Consider the following 25,179-nt stretch of genomic DNA (forward strand, 5'->3'; position numbering starts at 1 on the left):
TCCTCTACCTCTCAAATACATCTTTAATTAAAAAAAAAAAAAAAAAAATCTGCTTTCTAAACAGTCTGTAAATTAAAAGCATTTTTCTTTATATTTTAAATTTGGCATAAATTAAAAAGTGAAATAGAACAATTACTGATTATTAAACACAAAGTACCTGGTCTTTTAACCAAATCATTATTAAGCCTACTTTGACAACTAAGAATCAGTTGACTACTGCAGTGAAGTAAGGTAACAGTTACCAGCTACTTTAATGACAATCACAGCCAGAGGACACGGTTTACAGTGTTAATACCAACGTGTCCAAGGAGTTGAATAAGCACCCCAAAATGAAGGGTTTTTCTTTTTTTGGTATACATGTGAGATTTGCTTGTTATCTTTTATATTTTTTCTAAACAGTTACCTGACACTAGTTTTACTTTAGGGAAATGTGTCGCAAGTATTGAAGAGCTTTCACAACATTTTCACAAACTCTACCGGAAAGAAAAAAAAAAAAAACTATTTATTCTCTAGTTTACCTGTTGTGATATCTTTTAATCTGGGAAAGAAAAAAAAGACAGAAGTGAGGAAGCTGTATGAATCCTTTAATATCCCTTCAAGTTAAGAACTGAGATCTTCATGTTTCTTGAGATGAAGTTATTTGGCAAATATAATTAATCTCTCATTGCCAATATATTCAAAATATTTATATCAAGAAAGATAGATGGATACATAAGTATACATGTATCTATATTTTATATGTGTGCTTCCATATTTGTCTTTCAAAACAGTTTGAATTTTGTTAAGGTATACAACATACCGTATTATACACACATAACATTGATATGTGTATAAACAATAATACTTTTAGAGTTAGAAGACCTTTACCAATATTACATTACTTGATCTTTTCAATACCTATGTGAAGAATGTGTTTTAGAATTCCATTCTACAGATGAGAAAGAAAAGGCTTACAGAAGTTAAAGTTGATAATTTTGTTAAAATTAAAATGGTTTTAAGAAAGGAACAAAACTTGAACCAGTCTTATGACTTCAAAGACTATAACATTGAAAACAAAAATTATAACAATTCAGGACAATGGTTTTGAAAGAAAAACATGGATTCACAATGAAGTATATATACCATTTCACAATTGATATAAATTTGAGAGATATTTTAGATAATTTCAAATGACAATCCACAAATAATATTGAAAGATTATTGCATATGTAAGATAAAAGCTAAAACAGCCAATAGTTATGCAATAATAAATTATGATTATTTAAGTCAGGAAAAAAAATAAAGTTATACATAAAGATAGAGAAGCACAATTAAAGAATATTCTAGTTGTGTTGGGAAAGGATCACTGCAAATGGATACAAGAATCACTTTGCAAATATGAGCTGTGGAACTGAACTTGGGCTCACTGGAAGGCACACAAATGAGTGTCATATGCTGAAAAATGCGTAACTGCCCAACCATATCACAGCTGAGGCAAGAGAAACTGGAATATTTACACATACATGTTCAATAATCCTCATAATGTTCCTCATAAACAATCACATATGCCACTCTCTACTGCTTTACAAAAGCAGTTAAAATAAATAGAATATTTTTATAACTTTAAACTGGCCCTAAAAAAATAATAAAAGCTTAACATAGTCTCCTGCTCTAGAAATATCAACCAGGATGATAACAAAGAAGGTTGAGCCTCAATTCAAGTTACTATTAGGCTTCAATAAAAGTAGTAATTCAATGTGCTCAATTACTGCCAACCTAATATTTGTACGATTTAGAAGTTTAAAAGTTACTTTTAGAAAGAAAGGCAGGGCCGGTGCCGCGGCTCAATAGGCTAATCCTCCACCTAGCGGCGCCGGCACACCAGGTTCTACTCCCGGTAGGGGCGCCGGATTCTGTCCTGGTTGCCCCTCTTCCAGAGGCCAGCCCTCTGCTGTGGCCCGGGAAGGCAGTGGAGGATGGCCCAAGTGCTTGGGCCCTGCACCCCATGGGAGACCAGGAGAAGCACCTGGCTCCTGCCATCAGATCAGCGCGGTGCGCCGGCCGCAGCGCGCCAGCCGTGACGGCCATTGGAGGGTGAACCAATGGAAAAACGAAGACCTTTCTCTCTGTCTCTCTCTCTCACTCTATCCACTCTGCCTGTCAAAAAAAAAAAAAAAAAAAAAAAAAAAAGGCAGAAAGGAAAATAAAAACAAATGAAAAATTTAGAAATTATTTCTAAGATTTCAGGTGAAAAGTTATCTCTTTCTGCTCTCCAGTAAGGAAAAATATGTCAATAATCCTTTTTAAATTACATATTTAATTTTATCAGAAAAAACATTCAGAAAATTGCTATCAAACAAGAGATGAGCGTTTCACATAAAGAGGAAAAATGCATAAACAGAAAATTAACCTTCTTACAAAATAGGCCACGATAGAGCTGAGCTCTATGGACAGTAAACTTAAAAGCAAAAAATGGCGACTGGGAAAGATTATACTTGAACTATAACAATGTTACCATCTACATATGCAATCTTTTCATTCTATTTATCAAAGATAAACATGTACTTACTCAGTTTATGTAAATGAATTATATAAAAGCAGTTAACAATTAGTTTTCAAGCCCCTGAAGGAGCACTGACCTTAAAAATCATTACTCTCAAAATTGTCTTTAGGTTGTGTACACTTGTTACTCTACATTTGGTCTTTAAGCTGAACTCCTATAAATACTTATACTTGAAGCTATAGAAAATGTCTTTAGACAATCTGTGAGAAGAACCAAAGGATACTTGCAAATACTCATTTCCCAACACACTGTCAAGATAAAGGGTCACCGTCACAACTACCACTACCATGTCATCACTCCACTGCAAAAGCAGACACCAAAGAAGCGAAACTCCGAAGGAACTGCTCTCCCTCAGAAATTATTCTACTTGGTAATCAAATAGCAAAGAAAGCATCAAAGGCAAAAAATGAAAAGCAAATCTTAAAACACTGTTATTTGTTAAATTATTGCCACCAGCAAGCTAAATCATTGGCATATGATTAAAGACAAGAAAGCATGGAAAAAGCTTTGTTACCCAGTAAACCAGTGGTGCAATTCCTTTATTCATACATCATACCACCTTGCTGATTAAAAGTACTGCCCAGACTTCCTTGAGAAAGGTAAGAGATATTCACTCACCATTTTCCATACCCCATTTTATGTGCTTAGAATTTAATACAGCATTCCAAAGAGCTACAGCCCACAGGAATGCATGGCAACACTACTCAAGTTTTAACAGTTATAAAAATGTCTCTGCTTGTCCAACTAGCAGACAAACAGATGAATTCATTAGATTCACAGAATCCTGCCACAAATCTGAATGTGCTCAAGTGTCTGGGGATAAGAAAAACTTTCCCAGGTCACTTTAGGTTCACTAAGGTCACTAAGGTTCCCTAAGGTTACTTTAGGGACAAAACTAAAGGGGAGTCCTATGGTCCAGTCTAAGGATAGAGTGGGTTATGCTGCATCATTGTTACCTCCATCTTCATAATAGTAACCATCTCCATATTCATTGGCTCCAGAGAACTCTGGAATGTGTTTCTTTCGCCTTTTCTCTTCTTGTAACTCTTTTTCTTGCAAAAGGCGAGCTATGTCCTGCAAGGACAAGAAGGAATAGAAATAAGTACCATCAGAGAATGAATGTGGTATTTGACATTCCATAGCCAAGTTTTTATGGGCTCTGCCCATGACTCTCAAGATTTTCTGGCATTAATCGTATGCTCTCCTTATGCCATGGATGACTGGCTCAACAGGAGAAGCACAAGAGCTAGATGAGACAGACTTTTTTTTTTTTTTCTAAATTGAAATTTAAATCTAACTCAACTGAAAGACAATCAATGGCAGTACTTGTAAAGATGGCTGGCTGGCGCCGCGGCTCAATAGGCTAATCCTCCACCTTGCGGCACCGGCACACCGGGTTCTAGTCCTGGTAGGGGCACCGGATTCTGTCCCGGTTGCCCCACTTCCAGGCCAGCTCTCTGCTGTGGCCAGGGAGTGCAGTGGAGGATGGCCCAAGTACTTGGGCCCTGCACCCCATGGGAGACCAGGATAAGTACCTGGCTCCTGCCATCGGATCAGCGCAGTGCGCCGGCCGCAGTGCGCCGGCCGCAGCACGCCGGCCGCGGCGGCCATTGGAGGGTGAACCAACGGCAAAGGAAGACCTTTCTCTCTGTCTCTCTCACTGTGTCCACTCTGCCTGTCAAAAAAAAAAAAAAAAAAAAAAAGATGGCTATACAACAGGATTCATAAATACTATTTGTTGGCTTCTCTTCAAAGCTGAGGATGCATTAAGTCTATATGGGGGAGTAACCTATAAAACTCTATACATCTATAAATAATTTCAAAATGCTTAAAAAGAATTCTTCCAATGGTCCTGATTTAGCTTGCATTATAGTAACACTGTCTGAACTAAAAAGGAGAAAAGAAATCTTCCTGCTGTTTCTTCAACACAAGCCAAGTTTAACAGTTACTATGTTCAAAGCCTGCAAGTGACAGAGTGATAAACAGCTTTCCAACACCGTGCCTTCAAAGATCACCATCCTTTATCGAAACTAAAGTGCATATGAATAAATACAAGGAAATTAAATTATAAATGCTCAAAAAGGGCTAGAAATGTCTATGTGGGTATAAAAGAGGGAATATAATTTTCTTCTTCAAGGAATTAGTACAAGACTTTGTGCTGTGTTAGGCTTTGAACCAAAACTTGAAGTCCAATAGGCCAAAAAGGGAAAGAGAACATCAGCAAAGCTGTGAACATTTTAATGGCCACCAACCTGTGAAATGGCCAATTGGAACATTTGGGTGTGTGGAGTATGAAGAACAGTGGGGCCAGAAAATCAGTAAGACTGGATCAAAGATACTCCTTTAGGTAATAATTTTCTTAAAGAATTATTTACTTTATTTGAAAGGCAGAGTGATACAGAGAGGAGGAGAGATACAAAGAGAGATTTTCCATCTGTTTATTCATTCCCCAGATGCCTTGTCAGCACTGGACCAGGCTGAAGCCAAGAGCCAGCAACTCCATCCAGATTTCCTACATGGCAGGAACCCCAAGTATTGAGACATCCTCTGCTGCCTCTTAGGTCATCAACAGTAAGCTGGATTAGTAACACAGAGCCACCAAGACAAATCAATGCTCTGATATGGGATACAGGTGTCCCAAGTGGCAGCTTAACCCATTGCACCACAACACCTAACAAATAATCTTAGTCTGGAGTCTACATAGGGGTGAAGGATTACTAAAGGTTTTGAATTATAAAGCTAAAATGTTTTGAATCTAGAGATTCAGAAAGTCCCATAAAATATATAAATTTTTATGTTCAGTTATACTTTTCTGGAGGGAAGTTCCATAGCTTTCATCAAAATCTCAAAGGTTCACACAAATATGTCAACAATCTTCACTGGTACAAATGCTACTAACAATCATAACAATCATAGGTAATTTGAGATATTCACTTTTTCATATTCATAATAAGGAATACATGAAATACTTAGAAACTGGTAAATTTACAGCAAAAAATAGTATTCTTCCTTTTGAAACTTCCTCAGACGAAACAAAAAAATACAGTAAGATGGCAAAGCAACTTCAAAAAATTCAATCTGAGTGACTCACATTTTTTTTTTTTTTTTTAGTTATGAAGAAACACTCTGGATACTGCGGCTACATAAATTAGCATTAATTATCCATAACCTCAGCTGTTTTCAAAATACTCTCGCAAATCTGACTATATTAAATATGTGCCTAAATTGAAGCATAAAACATACTATTGATTTTAACTGATATCAACACACACACATGCATGTGTGCATGCACGTGCATATTTGGATACATAATGCATTTAAAAGTCCACCCTGCACTGCAGTGTTAAATGCAAGTGGCCATTCACAAAATGATGCAACTATAAAAGAGAGGTAAATGACAAAATCCTACTTAACATAGTATATTTTTCATATAAAGAATTCTAAATTCTTAATACTTTGACGGAAAATCTACCATGTAAGTGACACCAGGAGAGACATAGCAACTACTGATAAGAATTTCTTGAGGTTTAAGTTCTTCATCTGCATAATAAAAAGACAGAACTATTCAAATTTTATTTATATATTTTTTGAATGGCAAAATGACAGAAAAAGAGGTAGGAAGAAGAAGAGAAGGGGAGAGGAAGAAGTGTGGAGAGGGAAGAATAACAGAGGGAGTCTGACAGCTACTCCAGTACCAGACTACAGGTTAGTCCAGACCAAAGTCAGGAGCCAGGAATTCCATGGGGGTCCCCCACATGGGTGGCAAAAACACAAGTAGTTGGGTTATCATCCTTTGACACCTAAGAGCATTAGCAGTAAGCTGGATGGGAAGCGGGGAGTGGCAGGGGCTCAAAGCAGGCACTCTGATATGTCAGTGCCCCAAGCTATGAGTTAACCTGCTATACTACAATACCTACCCTATTCAATCTTTTTTTTTTTTTGATATATTTAATTTATTTGAAAGGCAGTGACAACTACAGAGAGAGGGAAAGATAGAAAGAGATCTTCCACCTGCTGGTTCACTCGCAAATGGCCACAACAACCTGGGCTGGGTCAAGCCAAAACCAGGAGCTAGGACCTTCATCGGAGTCTCCCACGAGAGTAGAGGGGCCTAAGCACTTGAGCCATTCTCTGATGCTTACCCAGGCACATTAGTAGGGAGCTGCACTGGAAGTGGAGCAGACAGGACTTGAACTGGTGTCCATATGGAATGCTGGCATCACAGGCCGTGGCTTAACTCACTATGTCACAATGCTGGCCCCATCCCATATTGAATCTTAAAGTCAACATTTTAATGTATCCTTTTAATGTGCAACATTTTAATGTATCCCTTTAATAAACTTGTGTTTACCAGGTGCCAGATACTGGGCCATATTTATTACCTCTGATGTCTTACAAAGAAATACTTTAAATCAATTGAGGAAGAGAGATGGGATTGAACAGATGGCTTGCTCCCTCTAAAGTTATTATATGCTATAGAATTCACCAAATTCGTATACTGTTTACTGAAGAAATGGGAACAAATGCTAACACTTCCTTGAGCTGTCATGTTTACTAAGCATTCAACAGCACTTTTTCCTAAGTGGTTTACTTTATGATAAACAAAGAATTTCTCCTGCTGTAACTGAGGAAAATACAAAGAGGAAAATAATTTCTGCCCAACTGCCAGCATAAATTATTAAACTATACTCCAGGGACCTTATAATTGCTTTCCTGCTACTGAATTTAGTCCTAATAAATACAGAGTAATAAGCTACTCTCCCAGTATGAAGAACTAGGAAAGAAACAAGAATTATGCTTCCTCTTTATAATGCATTAGTCGTCAAAGAAAGTGCTTTTAATCAAGTGGAAAAATAATCATCATAGGTGTCATGTAACTTAGCACCCAATCCTTTTTTGTTCTAAGTTTTCAACTATTTTTTTTCCTTCTCCTCCTCTTTCTCCTTTCTTTTGAGTGGCAAAAAGTCAAAGAACATGTAGGGGTGTGTGTGTGTGTGTGTGTGTGTGTGTGTGTAAGAGAGAGAGAGAGAGAGAAGGAGGGAGGAGAGGGGCAGAGAGGTAGACAATGAGAGGGAGACAATGAGAGGAAGGGTGAGGGCGAGAGCCTGTGTGTGAGAGTGTGAGAGAGAGTGAGAGAGAGAGAGAGAGTGAGAGAGTGAGAGAGAGTTAGTTAGCTCCCATTCATGGGTTCACTCCCCAATAACTACCACAGCTGCGGGCTGTGCCAAGGCCAAAGGTAGAATAGGGAACTCAATCTAGGTCTCTCTCCCACATGTGTAACAGAAACCAATTATTGAATCATCACTGCTGCCTCACAAGATACGCACTAGCAGGAAGCTGGAATCAGAACCTGGAGATGAGTACTCTACCTGTATTCTGATAAGAGATCCCATTTTGTTATCAGTAACTATTACATAAATTTTTAATTTTCAAATTTATTATTTATTTGAAAGGTACAGTAACAGAAAGAGACAGATTTTCCACCCCCTGGTTCACTTTACAGATGCCATTAAGAACCAGGGTTTGGGTCAGGAGGAAACCATGACTTTACATGGCTGGCAGAGACCTAAAGACTTAAGCTATCACCTATTGTCTCCCATAGTGTGCATTTGCAGCAAGCTGGACTTGGGAGCAGAACTGGGATTGAATCAAGGCATTCTCATTTGGGATGTGGATCTCTCAAGCTGTAGCTTAACCACTGCACCACTGTGCCAAAGGTCCACCACAAGGGATGTAGGTATCTTAATTGCTCATCCCTCAGTTTTTTAAGTAGCATCTACCTAGATGAGAAGAAAAGGTATGTTAGGCTACAGGAAGGAAAGGACACATAATTCAATAGAAACCTGTCACTATATCATACATGTTTAGAACTGGCCAGATCTCCCTACTTTCCAACATTATGGTGTAGCAGTAATTTCCTCTGAAATAGCTAAAAATGTCAGTTGTTAGTCACAGTGTTGGAACACAGTTAATCAGCCTCATCACCGTTCATATAAACAACCTCTGTGGACCTCAGCTTCCTTCCTGCTAAAGGTTAATCTAGAAAGGCATTTCCTGAGCTCTGTTTCAGAGAACATTGATCTGTAAAAGTTCTACCCTGTAACTGCCGCCCCCTCACCCCCGAAAAAAAACCCACAAAGCAGTCAAAAGAAAGCATGTAGTATATCTAACTCTTTAAAATGTGCATTATTGTTTTTATTTTTTTTATTTTTTTTTTTTATTTTTTGACAGGCAGAGTGGACAGTGAGAGAGAGAGAGAGAGAAAGCTCTTCCTTTGCCGTTGGTTCACCCTCCAATGGCCGCCGCGGCCGGCGCGCTGCGGCCGGCGCACTGCGCTGATCCGATGGCAGGAGCCAGGAGCCAGGTGCTTTTCCTGGTCTCCCATGGGGTGCAGGGCCCAAGCACCCGGGCCATCCTCCACTGCACTCCCTGGCCAGAGCAGAGGGCTGGCCTGGAAGAGGGGCAACCGGGACAGAATCCGGCGCCCCGACCGGGACTAGAACCCGGTGTGCCGGCGCCGCTAGGTGGAGGATTAGCCTAGTGAGCCGCGGCGCCGGCCCTAAAATGTGCATTATTGTTTTTAAAAACTTTAAAAGATAGAGATTCTTCTACCTACTGGTTCACTTCCCAAATCACCACAACAACCTGGGTTGCGCCAGGCCAAAGTCAGGAGCCAGAACTCCATCCATGTCTCCCAGGTAGGTGTCAGGGACACAAGTACTAGGTCATTATTTGTTTTCCAGGTGCATAAACAGGAAGCTGGAAGGAAAATGGAATATCCAATACTTGAATCGGGCACTCATATATGGGAAGAAAGCATCCCAAGCAGAGCTTTACCTGGTAAATCACAAAACTAGTCCCAAGAACCTATTTTCCTCCTGAAACCAAGGATTTCCAAATTTATTTACTGGTGGAAGACTTTTTTTTTTAACCACAAAAAAAAATATAAACCTTAGGGAACCAATGTTGTATGTAACGTGTGTTTAGGAATTCTTCCAAATAATTAGACAAAATTAATCATTAATCATTACAATAATAAACTAACACAGCTATAGTCAGAGAACTTGAAAATAATGGAAGAGATACTATTTTTATATAGAAAGCAAAACAAAATCTGAATTTGTTAATATGAGCTGCAAAGGATATAAGCATGAAGCTAGAAATGTAAGCATGAAGGTAGATTTATTTTTTATGTACGTTATATGATTTTGTTTTAACATTTTCTAAATAGCAAGCATTGCTTTTATAATGTAAAATACAAACCATTTTATTACAGAAAACAAAAAAACTAAAAGTCCTCTTATTTCCTTTTAAAAGCCCTTTTCAATTAGTTTTTAATTAATCAGGTAGGCTTACTTCCGGGCAATATGTAGAAATAGCTGGCCCACAGATGATTGCCTAATAAAATAAACTTATCAGAAAGGGAATTTACTATTGTATTTCACCTCTTTTTCTGTTATCCAAGCTCATCCAACTAGAGAAACATTGAACTATAACCATAAAAAAAGGCACAGTTAAAGATCTCTAAAAAGCTAGAGAGTTGTTTTAATGAAAACATGGATTTATTGATTCTCTTCAATGGGCAAAACATCTAGCTGTAGCCCAGTAGAGACTTGGGATACACAGTCAATAACCTTTAAGTTCCCATCTATCAAGCATTAAAAGCAAACTGAGGGGATGGCACCGTGAAACAGTAGGTTAATCCTCCATCTGCAGCACCAGCATCCCATATGGGCACCAGTTCTAGTGCTGGCTACTCCTTTTCCGATCCAGCTCCCTGCTGTGGCCTGGGAAAGCAGCAGAAGAAGGCCCAAGTGCTTGGGCCCCTGCACCCACAAGGGAGACCAGGAAGAAGCGCCTGGCTCCTGGCTTCAGATCAGCGCAGCTCCGGTCATTTAGGCCATTTGGGGAGTGAACCAATGGAAGGAAGACTTTTCTCTCTGTCTCTCTGTCTGTAACTTTGTCAAATAAATAAAGTTTTTTTTTTTTTTTTTGTTAAAGCAAACTGATTAGTGTAATGTAAGCAATGTAAGCATGCAAAGACTGATGCCCTAAGAAAGACAGGCGTTGGCCGGCGCCGCGGCTCACTAGGCTAATCCTCCACCTTGCGGCACCGGCACACCGGGTTCTAGTCCCGGTCGGGGCGCTGGATTCTGTCCCGGTTGCCCCTCTTCCAGGCCAGCCCTCTGCTGTGGCCAGGGAGTGCAGTGGAGGATGGCCCAGGTGCTTGGGCCCTGCACCCCATGGGAGACCAGGAAAAGCACCTGGCTCCTAGCTCCTGCCATCGGATCAGCGTGGTGCGCCGGCCGCAGCGCGCTGGCCGCGGCGGCCATTGGAGGGTGAACCAACGGCAAAGGAAGAGCTTTCTCTCTCTCTCTCTCTCACTGTGTCCACTCTGCCTGTCAAAAATAAAAAAATAAAAAAATAAAAAAAAAAAAGAAAGACAGGCATTAATATAAACAAGGTTCCATGGAACCCTTTCCTCTTTCTAAGTCAATGGCAAACTATCATTAACATGTACAGGGGTGGGAATGAAATCATTTGCTCTGGCCCTGCCAAGGCAATCACAGGCAGGACTCAAAATTCATCAAGTCTACAGCAGGCTAATTTTTAAGTTAATAACTGTGTATGACCCACGAATGATGTTATAAATACAAACATGGCCCTTGGCAGAAAAAAGGTGTCCCGCCCTTGATTTATAGAATTTACATCAGGGTTACTTCTCCCTTAAAATCTTCACCTCTACCTCACAAAGGCAGTGGGCTTCAGAAGTAGGAAATCTTGGGTTCAGCATTGTGGTATAGTGGATAAAGCCACCAGCATTCCATATGGGTGTTGGTTCATGTGCCAGGTGTTCCACTTCGAATCCAGCTCCCTGATAACGGCCTGGGAAAACCAGTGAAGACAGCCCAAGTACTTGCGCCCCTGCTACTCATGTGGGAGCCCCAGATGAGGCTCCTAACTCCCGGCTTCAGCCTGGCTTAGTCTTGGCCATTGTGGCTACTTGGGGAATGAACCATCAGCTGGAAGGCCTCTCTTTCTCTCACACCTCTCTTTCTCTCACACCTCTTTCTCTCACACCTCTCTTTCTCTCACACCTCTCTTTATTTCTTTCTCTCTCCCCTCTCCATCTCTCTTGCAAATAAATAAATCCTAAAAAAAATTTTCTGAGTTTAAAACAACCAAAATGAGGTCTAACAATATGATTACCAAATAAACCATTAGAAGGGGTAAACAAGAAAACCAATCCATTAGATTGCTAATCCTTATTAATTAGCAATTAGTATATTCATCTAACTCAGTGGAGATCTCAAGGGAAATATAATCCCAAAAGGGTTATCCTATAAAACCAGGAAAACTTTATACTATCAATTTTATGGGAACAAAAACATCAACATAACTAAAGAACAGAGAGGAATAATTTTCTGTCAGAAGCCTCCCTCCCACCTTCCTTTTTGGTAACATATATACAAACCTATTTTTAAATTAACCAAACACAGGAAAATGTTCAATAACTTCAATGTATTCCTATTTGAGCTAGTCTCTGAATATTATAAATTTGTATAAATATTAGAAGATGAAATTACAATCACCTGAGTACTATTAGTAAGTAAGCTCATATTAAAATCACTTTTTACTGTAAACTGGTTACTAAGTTTATCCCTAAACAGTTCACTCTATTAAAATGGTTTCAAATTGTTGTACAAGTGTCATAAACTTTTCATGATGTTTGGCCAGGCTAATATTTACTTTAGCCAAAAAAATTTTTGTTTTTATAAAATAGCTAAACATTACCACATATTGAATCTAGGTTCAAACACTGTGGGGCTGGTGCTGTGGCATAGCGGGTAAAGCCGCCCCTACAGTGCCAGTATCCCATATGGACACTAGTTGGAGACCTGGTTGCTCCACTTCTGATCCAGCTCTCTATGGCCTGGGAAAGAAGTAGACGATGGCCCAAGTGTTTGGCCCCTGAACTCATGTGGGAGACCCGGAAGAATCTCTTGGCTCCTTGGGTTTGGATGGGCCCAGCTCTGGCCATTGCAGCCATTTAGGGAGTGAACCAGCAGATGGAAGATCTCTCTCTCTCTACTACTGCCTCTGCTTCTCTTTAACTCTGCCTTTCAAATGAATAAATAGATGTTTAAAAAAAAAAAACAACACATGTATATGTCCACAAGGAGTCAAACACACACTTTTATACAGGTACACATAATAATTACACACAGTTCTAATAAGTTATTAAATCAACCACACACTCCTTGATTTTTGTTAAATAACGATCAAAAATGCTTACTCTGTGAATGAAAAGAAGAATCCCAATGGAATTATTCATCTTTATTAATCACAAACTGATATAGTTAGTATAACCAAAGACTCCTCAAGAGATGGCTAGCGAGAAATTCAACTATATAATCAAGACACTGCTTAAAAGAGTCTTTTAAAAAGACAGACAGGGGCCGGCGCTGTGACTTAGCAGATAAAGTCGCTGCCTGTACCCATGTGGGTGCCGGTTGGAGATCTGGCTGCTCCACTTCCGATCCAGATCTCTGCTATGGCCTGGAAGAGCAGTAGAGGATGGCCTGGGTCCTTGGGCCCCTGCACTCGTGTGGGAGACCTGGAAGAAGATCCTGGCTCTTGGCTTTGGATCGGCACAGCTCCAGCTGTTGTGGACAGTTGGGGAGTAAACCAGTGGATGGAAGACCCCTCTCTCTCTCTCTCTCTCTCCCTCTCCCTCTACCTCTCTGCCTCTCTCTGTGTAACTCTGACTTTAAAAAAAAAGAAAGAAAGAAAAAAGAAAAAAAACGACAAACAGGAGGAGGGGGCAGGAAAGGGAGAGAGGATGAGACAGAGATAAAAGGAAAAAGGAGATGGAAAGACAGAGTCAATGTTAGTAAGAAGACAAAAAACTTCTTAAACTTTTCCACATCTGTCTCCCTGAATAGGAATACCACTTTTCTTACATAAGTGCTCTATTAATAAATAATAAAATTATACCATAACAGAACTGGAAATACGTGCTAATTCAACCACACAAAGTTGTATAGCTTCACTGCTTCTCAAGAACAGTGCTGCTTAGAACAAAAACACGTCCCAGGAGGAAAGAGGCCTTAGCCTCCATCTTTTCATTTTGAGGGATCCCAAACTATCTGAGCGATTTGGCCCCAAAAGTCTCTGAAAGAGATACAGATGAAAATCTGGAGAGGAATTTTCCACAACCCTGCTACTGAATAAGAAATTATTAACTAAGCAGACTCCACAGAATAGTGAGATGAGCATAGAGAGGAAAAATAAAAGAAGTAGGACAGTTAATGAATAACAGGAAACGCTCCCTCAAAAATTAGCCAGAAGAATTTGGAATCTGCACCACTGTCTCAGTCTTAGTCTTCTCTGTCTCTGAGGTATCCTGTTTCCCATGGACAAAAATGAACAAGCGCTATCACATATCCTTCAATGAAAAACTTTACTAACAATTTTTTCCATTTATTATTAACAACATACTAGTCAGCAAAGAGTCACATTTCCCACTATAAAAGAACATTTGGCACAATAGCCATCTTCTAAGGTATGAGTTAAAAAAAGTCAAAAAGTCTGAATGAAGGTCTTCATCATTAAACCTCTGTAAGTGGATTTCTCATTTAACATTTTCACTCTACTAGGAAGGGAGAAACCACTGTATTAGGTCAAAAGTAGTAGAGTACAAAATAGTGGGAGGCCTAGAAAGGCATATAAATACTTAAGACCCCTCAAATATACCACAGTGGAATACACAGAAGCCTATTAAGTTCTCCCCTTTCTAATTTAGCACATATCTCTAAATATGAGATTGGGGTTGTTCTAAAAAGCAGGATTGTTTGGGGCAGAGGTGGCAGTGCCATCAAGACAGCCAAAAGGAAAGAAAAGCCTTTTATACATGATTTCATTTAAACCTCACAGCAACCCTTTAGGATATGTGCAACTATTATAATTTACTCACTTTGCAACCTAAGGTTCTGCATGGTTAAGTGAGATGTCACCTCAAGAATTTACTTTTGATCGGCTTTATGAAACTACAGGTTAAACCCCCGCTTGTGATACCAGCAGCCGATATCAATGTACGGCTTGAATCCCAGCCACCTTAATTTGGACAAGCTACCTGCTAATGTGCCAGGGAGTATGGCCTACGTGCTTGGCTCCCTGCTACCTATTTTGGGGACCTCTATGGAGTACAAAGTTCCTGGTTTCAACATGGCCAATTCCAGCTGTTGCAGCCATTTGGGAGGATAGAAGATATTTCTCTTTCTCTCTTTCTATAGCTTTATCTACCAAATAAATATGTAAATTAAAAACATTTTTAAAGAGATGCCACTAGATATAAGTTGATGAACTAAAATTTAAAACCAAGTCAGTCTGACTGCAAAGCCCAGATGTTTATTTTGTGTCACAGAAGGACTACATCAGAAACAGTCAGGAGACCCCAATCAGACATTTCTCTGGCATCTTTTCATAACTTGGTTCTAGTCAGAAATTTCTTTAAGACTTCATTTCCTCATCTGATAAATGGAGCTAATCACTACTCTGGCTTACTTTATCATGAGATTACTTATTATGATTACTATTTAAAGTCCATATGTCTAAAATAAAGTGTTTACGTTTTTCTTCCTATTTTGTGTCCCCCTGAATGGGGGAAAAATCATATGACACAAGTAGCATTTATAAAGAAGGCAAATTCATCACTCTGTTATTTTTTAAATAGAAGCTTTCCTGTCTACAAAAGATAATCACTTCTTTCAGTTCACAGTTCCTCCCCAAAGCAAACTCTTTATCAATGAAAAGCAACTCATGCTGTACTAAGAAAGAGCCTCCTGTGTTGAGAACATGCAGGATCCAAAAAACCCTAATTCTTATGTACAATTCTGATTTCCACATCACTAAGGTCTATGTTTAAAAGAAGTAACTAAACACACTCATACCAGGTGTCTCTCCTTTTTATGGTTCTGAACAAGAAGTCTTAGAGAAACAAGGGTGGTTCTGTGGGATGGAAACATATGCAGGACAGCTTACTCATGACCCTGATCATACCTTCTGAATAGGATACACGTACTGAATATACACCAGTCTGTCCAGAATAGCCCCAGTTTATGTAATTATTACTAGCACCCATTTTTCAGCATTCCAAGGTCTATCTGGGGTGGCATTAACAGAATATACATTCTACAATTTAAAATGACAAATCATTTTCTTCCCTTTTACAAACCAAGAGAGTGGCCATGACACTAGCATGACAGGTATGAAGGAAGGCTGACTGAATTGATGTAAACTGAAATGAACTGTAAAGAAGGGTTAAGAATATAAACACAGGAGCAAATTAACATTTACGTAAATTCCAGTCTTCTCACAAGCTAATCATTATCACTAATTGTAGTCACTCAGGTTTAAAAAATGTAATTTAAAAATGCATACAGAATCAAACAGATTACTTCTCCAAGTCAAAACATCATAAATAAGAAAGGTGAAAGAGAGAGAAATACCCTGTCACAGCCTCCATAGGACTATTTCTTCCCTGACTCTACTCCAGGCACCATGTGGGATCTCCCCTCTTAGAAGTTGCAAAAATAACCCAGACATAGAAATCTTGTAAGCTGAAAAATGCCCACAAAATTCATTTTCAACCAGGATCTCAGAATGTGACCCTATTTGGATATAGAATCTTAACAATGCAATTGATACTAAATTAGTGTAGCTCTCTTTAATGACTGGTGTCCTTATAAGATGATGAGAGAGCTCAAAGATAAACAGAGGAAAGTGGGTTGTCTGACAACAAAGGCACAGGTTGAAGTGATGCAGCAGCAAGTCAAGGAATGTTACAGATTGGCAAGAATCACCAACAGACAGTAGGAAGGAAGGAATGATCCTTTTCAAGAGGTAGCATCTTGGGGCCTGCACTGTGGTATAACAGGTAAAGCCACAGCCTACAGCGCTGGCATCCCATATGGGTGCCGGTTTGAGTCCCGGCTGCTCTACTTCTGAACCAGCTCTCTGCTATGGCCTGGGAAAGCAGTGGAAGATAGGCCAAGTCCTTGGGACCCTGCACCCATGTGGGAAACCTGAAGAAGCTCCTGGCTCCTGGCTTTGGATCGGCAAGTTTCAGCTGTTGCAGTCAGTTGGGGAGTGAACCAGTGGATGGAACACCACTCTCTCTTTGCCTCTCCTTCTTTCTGCCTCTTTCTCTCTCTGTGTAACACTGACTTTCAAAGAAATAAATAAATCTTTAAAAAAAAAGAAAAAGAAAAAGAAAACGAAAAAGAGGTAGCATCTTGGGACTGGCACTGTGGTGTAGCAGGTTAAGCCACTGCCTGCGTTGCTGACATCCCATATGAGTACCAGTTCGAGTCCTGGCTGCTCCACTTCCAAGCCAGCTCTCTGCTCTGACCTGGGAAAACAGTAGAAGATGGCCCAAGTTCTTGGGCCCATGCACCTGCATAGGAGAAACAGAAGCAGCTCCTGGGTCATGGCTTCAGACTGGTGCAGTTCTAGCCACTGCGACCAATTGGGGAGTGAAGCAGCGGATGGAAGATCTCTCTTTCTCTCTCTCTCTGCCTCTCCTTCTCTCTGTGTAACACTTTCAAATAAATGAATAAATCTTAAAAAAAAAAAAAAATAGGTAGCATCTTGATTTTACATTGCTAATCTCCAAAATTGTGAAAAAATAATTTGTTGCCTTAAACCACCAAATTGGCGGTGATTTTTTTTAGCAGTAGCAAGAACAAATACATGTTTATACATATCCATTTTCATCTCTCAAGACTTCAGCCATTCCACAACTGATCATGAGAAAATAACGATCCATGCAGGACAACGCTTGCTTCCCGAATGAGGAGTTCTGCTGAACGTCCAGCACACCTACATTTAACCCATGAGTACTAAAAAAGGATTTTGCTCTAGATCTGAGCACCCTTTCCTCCACTGGGTGGAGGACATTAACTAAGTTGTACCTCATCCTTCTTCTCCTGAATGCGTCGTCTCTCTGCCTCAATAGTCAGCTTCTCCTGAATTTCCTGAGCAATTTCACAGTCTTGTTGTTCACTAAAAAACAAAAAACAACATGAATAAAGAATATAATGGATAACTGTTCCTAAAAATAAAGCACAAATTATTGAGCACTCACTATGAGCCAGTGCAGGTTTATACCTCACTTAGTTATCAATACAATGAGCACACAGGTTGAAACTGTCACATCTTACAGATGAGAAAAGTTGAGACCCAGAAATGTTAACACCACTTCCCCAAGATCAGAAAGAAAAACGCGGCCAAACCAGAATCTGATTCCCAGACACAACTATGGCACGTCTAGTTTCTCCTAGAGCTCATATCACTTCACTCTACAGAAAGGTATGTTTTCCTGAGATTCTACAAAGTTGGTGCAGACTGTGAAAATAATGTCCAAAAACACTCAACAGTGTACAGGAAGTTTGTGCGAGAGCTCACTAAAATGTCATATTGCTGTGGTCAACTGAAGATAGTAGTATAACTTTGAAATAACTTTATGTTTTATCATTTCTTTCATTTTTAATCACAAACATAATTAAGAAATTATGCTTCAGAAAAAGGACAGAAACAGTGTAAGTTACCCAGCTTTGGTTATTTGTAGAAGCTATTCTGGCTAATACCGGTTTTCTTAACACTCTGGCCACTAAGTCAAACACTGTAATGCTCATGCTATCTTATGCTTTATTGTTTGATTGGTTTCTTGGTTGGTTGGTTCAGTGGTTTTTGGCATTCACACATTCAACCAAATTTAAACAGCATCTACGCATAACACTGAGGATATAATAATTCTTTATTATACATTCAAAAGCTCATAATACTATATTCTAGTGGGAGAAACAAGGGAAATCATTTTGTTGGGGGAAATAGATCCTTTAAAGAAACAGTTCCCAGGGCTGGCACTGGGTTGTGGAAGTAAAGCTGCTGCCTGCAACGCCAGCATTCCATATGCATACTCGTTTGAGTCCAGGTGCTCCATTTCTGATACAGCTCCCTGCTAATGGCCTGGAAAAAGCAGCAAAAATGGCCCAAGTGTTCAGGAACCTGCCAAACTAGATGAAGCTACTGGCTTCTGCCTTTGGCCTGGCCTGGTGCTGGCCTTTACAGCCATCTAGGGGGTGAACCAGTGGATGCCAATCTCTCTCTCTCTTGCTCTCTCTCTCCCTTTCTCTCCCTCTCTCTATAATTCAGATTTTCAAGATAAATAAATAAATCTTTTAAATAAAATAAAGAAGCAGTTCCCACAGAAAATGGAGTTTGGTCTTCTCAAAAATGGTTACAAAATTTTGCCCCAGGTACACAAGTCTTCTAGTTTCAAATTTCAAGAAAAAACAATAGAAAGCTTAGAACTCTACAATGTGATAGCTATGGGGAGCCAATCTTTTTAAAAAAATTGTTAGCCACAAAAAAAAAAAAAAAAAAAAAAAAAAAAAAAACCCAGAGTTCACAATCTAAAAAGATGTGATGCAATAAAATTCCAATTTTTATTTTTATATGTAGTTCATTTGCTAAACAAATATATTCCCTCATTTACCTCCTGCCAATCAAACTTAAAATACTCATAAGTCTCATAAGTGTTGGTGGCATATTCCATGTTTAATGGCAGTCTTTTATAATTGTAAAAGAGTTGAGAGTGGGGATAGAATAAAAACCTAACTTTTCTAGAGGAACTGAAATTCAAATATTCTATTCTAACAAAACAGAGTAAGAAATGATTCTCATTTACATGAGGAAACCTTCATTTTGAACATGTTTGGAAATAGGCAGATGTAGGTAAAAAGTAGATGTGTACATATACATGCTAGTATGTATGCACCCACCATGGAAGAAGGAGAGCAAAAGAATACACAATACAGCAAGCACAAGCCAGAAATAGTAAAACTTTTCTTTTTTGTAATCAGTAGGAAAATTACTAGACTAGAAATCTGAAGCCCTGGTTTGCAGCCTTGCTTCTACCTCTAATGATTATGCCTTCTCATGCCATTTTATCAGCTATAAAAACATCTAGACTGAATGATCTTATATTAAAAGTCTAATATTCTAGGATTTTTATATATTCAAATAAAAGAAATGGAAATAAACAAAAATCTACCCATAGCAATTTCTATTTAGATTTGCTCCTTTCATTTAACTTAGAATAATTTAGAATTATACACAAAGCCATGGCTTTAGTTTTCAAGGAGTTCTCTACCTGCACTTCCCAAACAAATGTAAAATCTATACAGCTCCAAGTGACTACTATAGGCAAGGTGGTAATAAATGGGAAGAAAGCAGTAGCAAAGAAAGCAAATCCAAATGAAATATTGAGGGTCACAAGTGACACAAAAGATATATTTACTGGTACAGCAGAGAAAGATGTAAAGATTCAGTTGAGCTCAGTTATTTCAAACTGTATTTCCAAGAAGAATCATTTCTAGTTACGTCAGTTAATTATACAGAATCCTGAGGAAGCAAAACCAAATGAGAAAGGAGTACAAAATAGTCTGGAAGTCTTACTTTGGATGATGGCCCCATAACCAAAGCTGAATGAATGGTTCCACTTCTGTTAAAATCTCTAGCATTTCACCCACCCCACAACATCCAGTTGTCAAAACTGCCAGAGAATAAAAATGACAGACTCCCTTCCAGGCAAGAACATCCTCCCTGGTTCTCTCATTTGGGATCTATAAACCACTACTCTCCAATTCCTGATTTGTATTTCACAGTACTTTATTTTATAACTCACTAACATTATCCTAATTCTGAATCTTAGACTTCTGGATCAGAATAATCTTTCCTAATAGATAAGAATCAACACTATAAAGGGCAATAACCTAGAACTCTAGAACATTCTTTAGTTGGCTCTCAAGGTCTTCACTACAACTGTGACACAGCTTCAGAACATTCCAAATCAGTCTATTCCTCTTTATATGTCCATTACCATTAACCTTAATTCAGATCTCATTATCTTCTCTATTTTCTCTACCACCATTGTCTAACCAGTTTCCTCATCTCATTTGGCCACTGCTCAACAGCTACTTTCAATTTTACCCTTCAAGCCTTTACCAACCCAGTCCCCACAGAAGGTCCCAAACATAACCTATAACTCTTTTCAGTGGTTGCCTATTCCTTGTAACATAAAATCTAGGGGCATGCACTTGGCACAGTGGTTAAGATGCCACTTATAACACCCACATCCTATATCAGGGTGCTTAGTTCAAGTCTAGGTTCCCCTGCTTCTGATCAAGCTTACTGCTAATGCACAGCCTGGGTAGCATCAAATGAGATAATAGCTTATGTACTTGGGTCACTGCCATGCATACAGGCAACCCAGAGTGCCAGGTCCCTGGCTTCAGCATGGCCCAGTCCTGGATGTTGTGGGCAGCTGCGGAGTAAACTAGCAAATGAAAGATCTCTGTGTCTATCTCCTTGTCTCTCTGCCTTTCAAATAAAATGAAAATAAAAATTCAAAAAAAAAAAAACATTTAATTTTTAAATGTACCTAAATTCCTTAAATTATGTGACCTTTTATAGTCCAGTTTTTGGCTACTTTTCAGGTTGCATCTCCTACTTAATGTTATCTTAATTATATTATGCCCCCTGGCAATTCTCAACTTCTTGCAGCTACCAAGAGATTCCTGGTCTTTTTGCCTACTGCCCTTATACTTGCTATTTTTCTGGTAAGAACGGCTTTCTCCAATTATCCTATAAATTCCTAATTAGCCATCAAGTTTCAGATTAAATACAGCACCTGTTCTGTGGAGGGTTTCCCAGTCTCATTTTCTCTTCATAGGCATGAAATTTACAATTCAATTCTCTGTGAATCTTGCCTGTATTTCTAGACATACAACGTGCAGGATGTTTTCCTGAAGCTCTTAAAGGCAACAGCTACATGGCCCAGCAACATGGTGTAGTAGGTTACACCTCCACCCACGGCACTGTCATCCCATATGGATGCCAATTCCTGTTCCGGCTGCTCCTCTTCTGATCCAGCTCTCTGCTTATGGCCTGGGAAAACAGTGGAGGATGGCCCAAGTTCTTGGGCCCCTGCATCCACATGGGAGATCCAGAGGAGGCTCCTGCCTCTGGATCGGCCCAGCTCTGATCACTGTGGCTACTTGGGGAGTTAACCAGCAGATGGAAGAACTGTTTCTCTCCCTTTTGCTGAAACTCTGCCTTTCAAATAAACACATCTTTAAAAAAAAAAAAGCAATAGTTATTATGTCTTCTTCCCTCTGGTCTCCTATGCCTTTCAAGGAACCCAGTTTAAAAGTCAATAAAATATTTATTTACAAAATAAGGAAGTTTAGCAAAATGACGAATAGAGTCCTCCCTACAAATAAGAAGTGGAAGGGCAAACACATAATGCTAGAATAAATTAAGGGGTCCTTCACTTCTGCCTTTTCTCCTTCCTCCTCAACACTCTCATGGGGTCACATCCACCAGTACCGAGTTGTAAAAGCCAGTCTCAGAGAAGAATTGGATTCCATGAACTTTAAAACACTGAGAAACAGTAAAAAGTAATGTTGCTGAAAGGACTATGATTTTTGAACTGATCATTTTCATTAAGGGTCAAGACTGAGAGAGAACTTTCTTCAGATATTGAAGTGATGAAAAGAATTGAGAGGACAATTCACAACTTTGTTACATTCTACAATTTTCTTTGAAAGTGAGAGGACCAAGGAAAGTAACAGCAGCAAACACAAGTGGGAAATAGAAAAGGAACCCAATACAACTCATAAAATTCTTTGATGCCAATTATTTCACTTGATTGATCAAGCCAACCATGAGCAGAGACAAAGATTAATTTTCCAGTTTTGTGGGTAATTCACACAGGTCCATTGGTTGACTCAAAGTTACACAACTAAAAGTGGTGAAATTCACACCATAATCCTGTATCCCAAAATGTAGTCAAGGGTTACAGCAGAAAGGGGAAGTTTTCAAAGCAAAGAAAACTACTGGATAATCACAGTAGGATTTGTAGTATAACAGGATCTAGAGGAGTCTCCTCCTGCCCGCCATGGCTGTTGGCTCCACAGAGAAAACCACTACTGACATTACACCCTCCTAACTCCCAGATCCTCACAGGTCTTTGTAGCGCTTTTGGAGCTGAGCCTGGGCTTTCAGATCTTCCTCTTGGAGCTGCTTAGCCACCTGCAGATCATGCTGGACCAAACGGCTCCTCTGAACATTCGATGCCAAGTGATGCTCAACTGGAACAGAAAGAGGAGAGCAATGACAATGCATTGGGCTGTTAGTACCAATCTTTATTAACACACTTAACAAACTCAAAAGGGCTTCACATCTATCACTTCATTTCATACTCTCAACAACACTGTGTAAACAGCAGCACAGAAATTATTATCTCTATTTTTCTCTTTAGCAAAAAGAGAAGATCAACAAGGTAAGTAATTTGCCTTTGGCCAAAAAATAAATAAATAAAAGGTGATATAATGATTCCACACAAACATTCTAAAGCCAGAGCCAGTACTCTTCCTGTTAACACACTACCAATCTATTTATTAATGCATTTTTCAATACTTAATGGGTATACTTACAAATGAGTTGTTCACAAATCACATATTCACAAATGCGCACATAACCTAGATTTACTTCCCACCAGCACACTGCACAAATATTCAGAAAACATCAGTGGAACCTAATATGTTCACACCCTGTTCTAGAAGCAGGACTAGATTCCTATGGCAGCTCCTCCTAAGGCAGAGGGAAAGGTAAAAGTTCCTTTTTTCTTCCTATATACCCTGCAGTTTTCTAATTCTTGACAGTCTGCCCTGCTTGAAAACACCCAACTATTCATCATTCATCCAGACATCACTTGTCTAGACAAATTCTACATGATGGGTAATAGACAGTCTGGCCATGTGGCTGTGTTCTCTCGCTACCTCGCCCTAAGAAACTGAAGGCCCATGAGAGCCATTACTCACTCTCTTGTTCCTGCAGACTGTGAGCCAAGGTGTGGTCCTCCAGGACAGCAAAATCTCTGCACACTGGTGAGAATGAAGGAAGAGTAGACACGAAGACTCATTAGTAGTACTCCGACATAAAAAGAACTTTGTTTCATTCAAAATACCAATTATAATATTTCAAGATTATCAACTTTATAATCTCCAATGCATAAAGCAGTGTCTAGTTAAACATGTAATCTTCATTCACAAAAATCCATACAGTGCCTGCTCAGTGCGCCACGGTTGGGTGTTTCCTAAGGTGATGACATTAACCACCGCAACAGAAATTGTAATCCACCTCTAATGGGGAGAGGGAACACTGCTAAAATAACAGATTGTTGCTGAGAGCTGAGTTCTTGCTTGCATGGGTCAGGGAAGTTAGAAGAAACCTAGTCTATGAATCGGCCTCTGTGGTTCTCAGGAGACAAACTCAGAGATTTACAGCTCTCCTAGTGTCCTTAAGGAAAACCACACCATCATTAGTTCCTCAGTAGAAACAAATCTCCACTTTAAGAAAAAGCATGTGCTTCAATGGATTCATCTCCAGGGTCTCTGGGTCTCTCTAAACCCTAAATAATTTACAAACAAACAAAAATGGAAGAAATTGGAAAGCTATCCCTAACTTTGCCTCCCTCAGGAAATCCCAGCAAGACTACCTACTGGTCTCCCAGGTCCATTTAACTCCAAATTACAATTTAAATTCCTGCTTATTAAAAGGAATATGCAAACCAAAACATGAAGAACTCATCATGAAAAGTGCTGTTTTAAGGATGTGTAGTTTAGATGCTATGTTCTTACTCTATTCCAAATACGTAACTAATATTATAAAAGGAAAATTCCCCAAAGCATCAGACTACTACAATGTGTACGACTCATGAAACTACCCCCTGGGACTTATAGAAGGTCATAGATTTCTTTCTGCAGGTTTGGATTTATCTCTGAGGACGTTTAAAAAGATGAACAACACTGCCTGTGTTCACTTATGTTCACATATATATTCACACATTGTCTTGTCCCTCATTGAGAGACAAAAACACAATCAGATAGAAGTAATGTTCTTCTAGTGCCCCATAGCACACTAGAGTGACTACAGTTGGCAATAATGTATTATTTACTCCATAAAGAAATTGAAGAAAAGAGCTAACAGGCTACAAACAAAAGGAAACTGAAAAGCTAACTGGCTGATTTATGTTACATATGTGTGTTGAAATACTATGCTGTACCCCATTAAAACGTACAAGTACTACATGGAAATCAAAATTTTATTTTTTAAAGATTTATCTGAGGGGCCGGTGCTGTGGCGTAGCAGGTAAAGCCGCTACCTGCAGTGCTGGCATCCCATATGAGTGCAGGTTCGAGTCCCGACTGCTCCATTTCTGATTCAGCTCTCTGCTATGGCCTGGGAAAGCAGAAGATGGCCCAAGTCCTTGGGCCTCTGGACCCACGTGGGAGACTAGAAAGAAGCTTCTAGCTTGTGGCTTTGGATGGGCGCAGCTCCGGATGTCGCAGTAGATTGGAGAGTGAACCAGCGGATGGAAGATCTCCCTCCCTCCTACCCCCCTCTGTGTGTTCTGTGTGTGTGTGTGTGTGTGTGTGTCTCCTTCTGTGTAACTTTGACTTTCAAATAAATAATAAATAAATCTTAAAAAAATATTTATTTGAAAG

At 39.4% G+C, this 25,179-nt stretch overlaps 1 protein-coding gene across 9 annotated transcripts in view; it reads right to left on the reverse strand.

Annotated features, from left to right (window-relative positions):
• The window catches only part of CCDC50 (coiled-coil domain containing 50), a 74,104-nt gene that overhangs the window by 23,509 nt on the left and 25,416 nt on the right, over positions 1 to 25,179 (reverse strand). For all 9 annotated transcript variants that reach the window (XR_001794693.3, XR_011388000.1, XM_070072365.1 and 6 more), the window contains 4 exons: positions 23,494 to 23,556; positions 22,635 to 22,761; positions 17,518 to 17,608; positions 3,499 to 3,616 (listed from right to left, as the gene is read on the reverse strand). Coding sequence is in view for 7 of the 9 variants with exons in the window: in XM_070072365.1 (XP_069928466.1) it covers positions 3,499 to 3,616; positions 17,518 to 17,608; positions 22,635 to 22,761; positions 23,494 to 23,556 (399 nt within the window). In the remaining 2 variants the exon portion in view is untranslated. The remainder of the gene's footprint in view (positions 1 to 3,498; positions 3,617 to 17,517; positions 17,609 to 22,634; positions 22,762 to 23,493; positions 23,557 to 25,179) is intronic.

This window comes from Oryctolagus cuniculus, chromosome 4 (assembly GCF_964237555.1).
Source record: "Oryctolagus cuniculus chromosome 4, mOryCun1.1, whole genome shotgun sequence".
Classification (NCBI taxonomy): Eukaryota; Metazoa; Chordata; class Mammalia; order Lagomorpha; family Leporidae; genus Oryctolagus; species Oryctolagus cuniculus.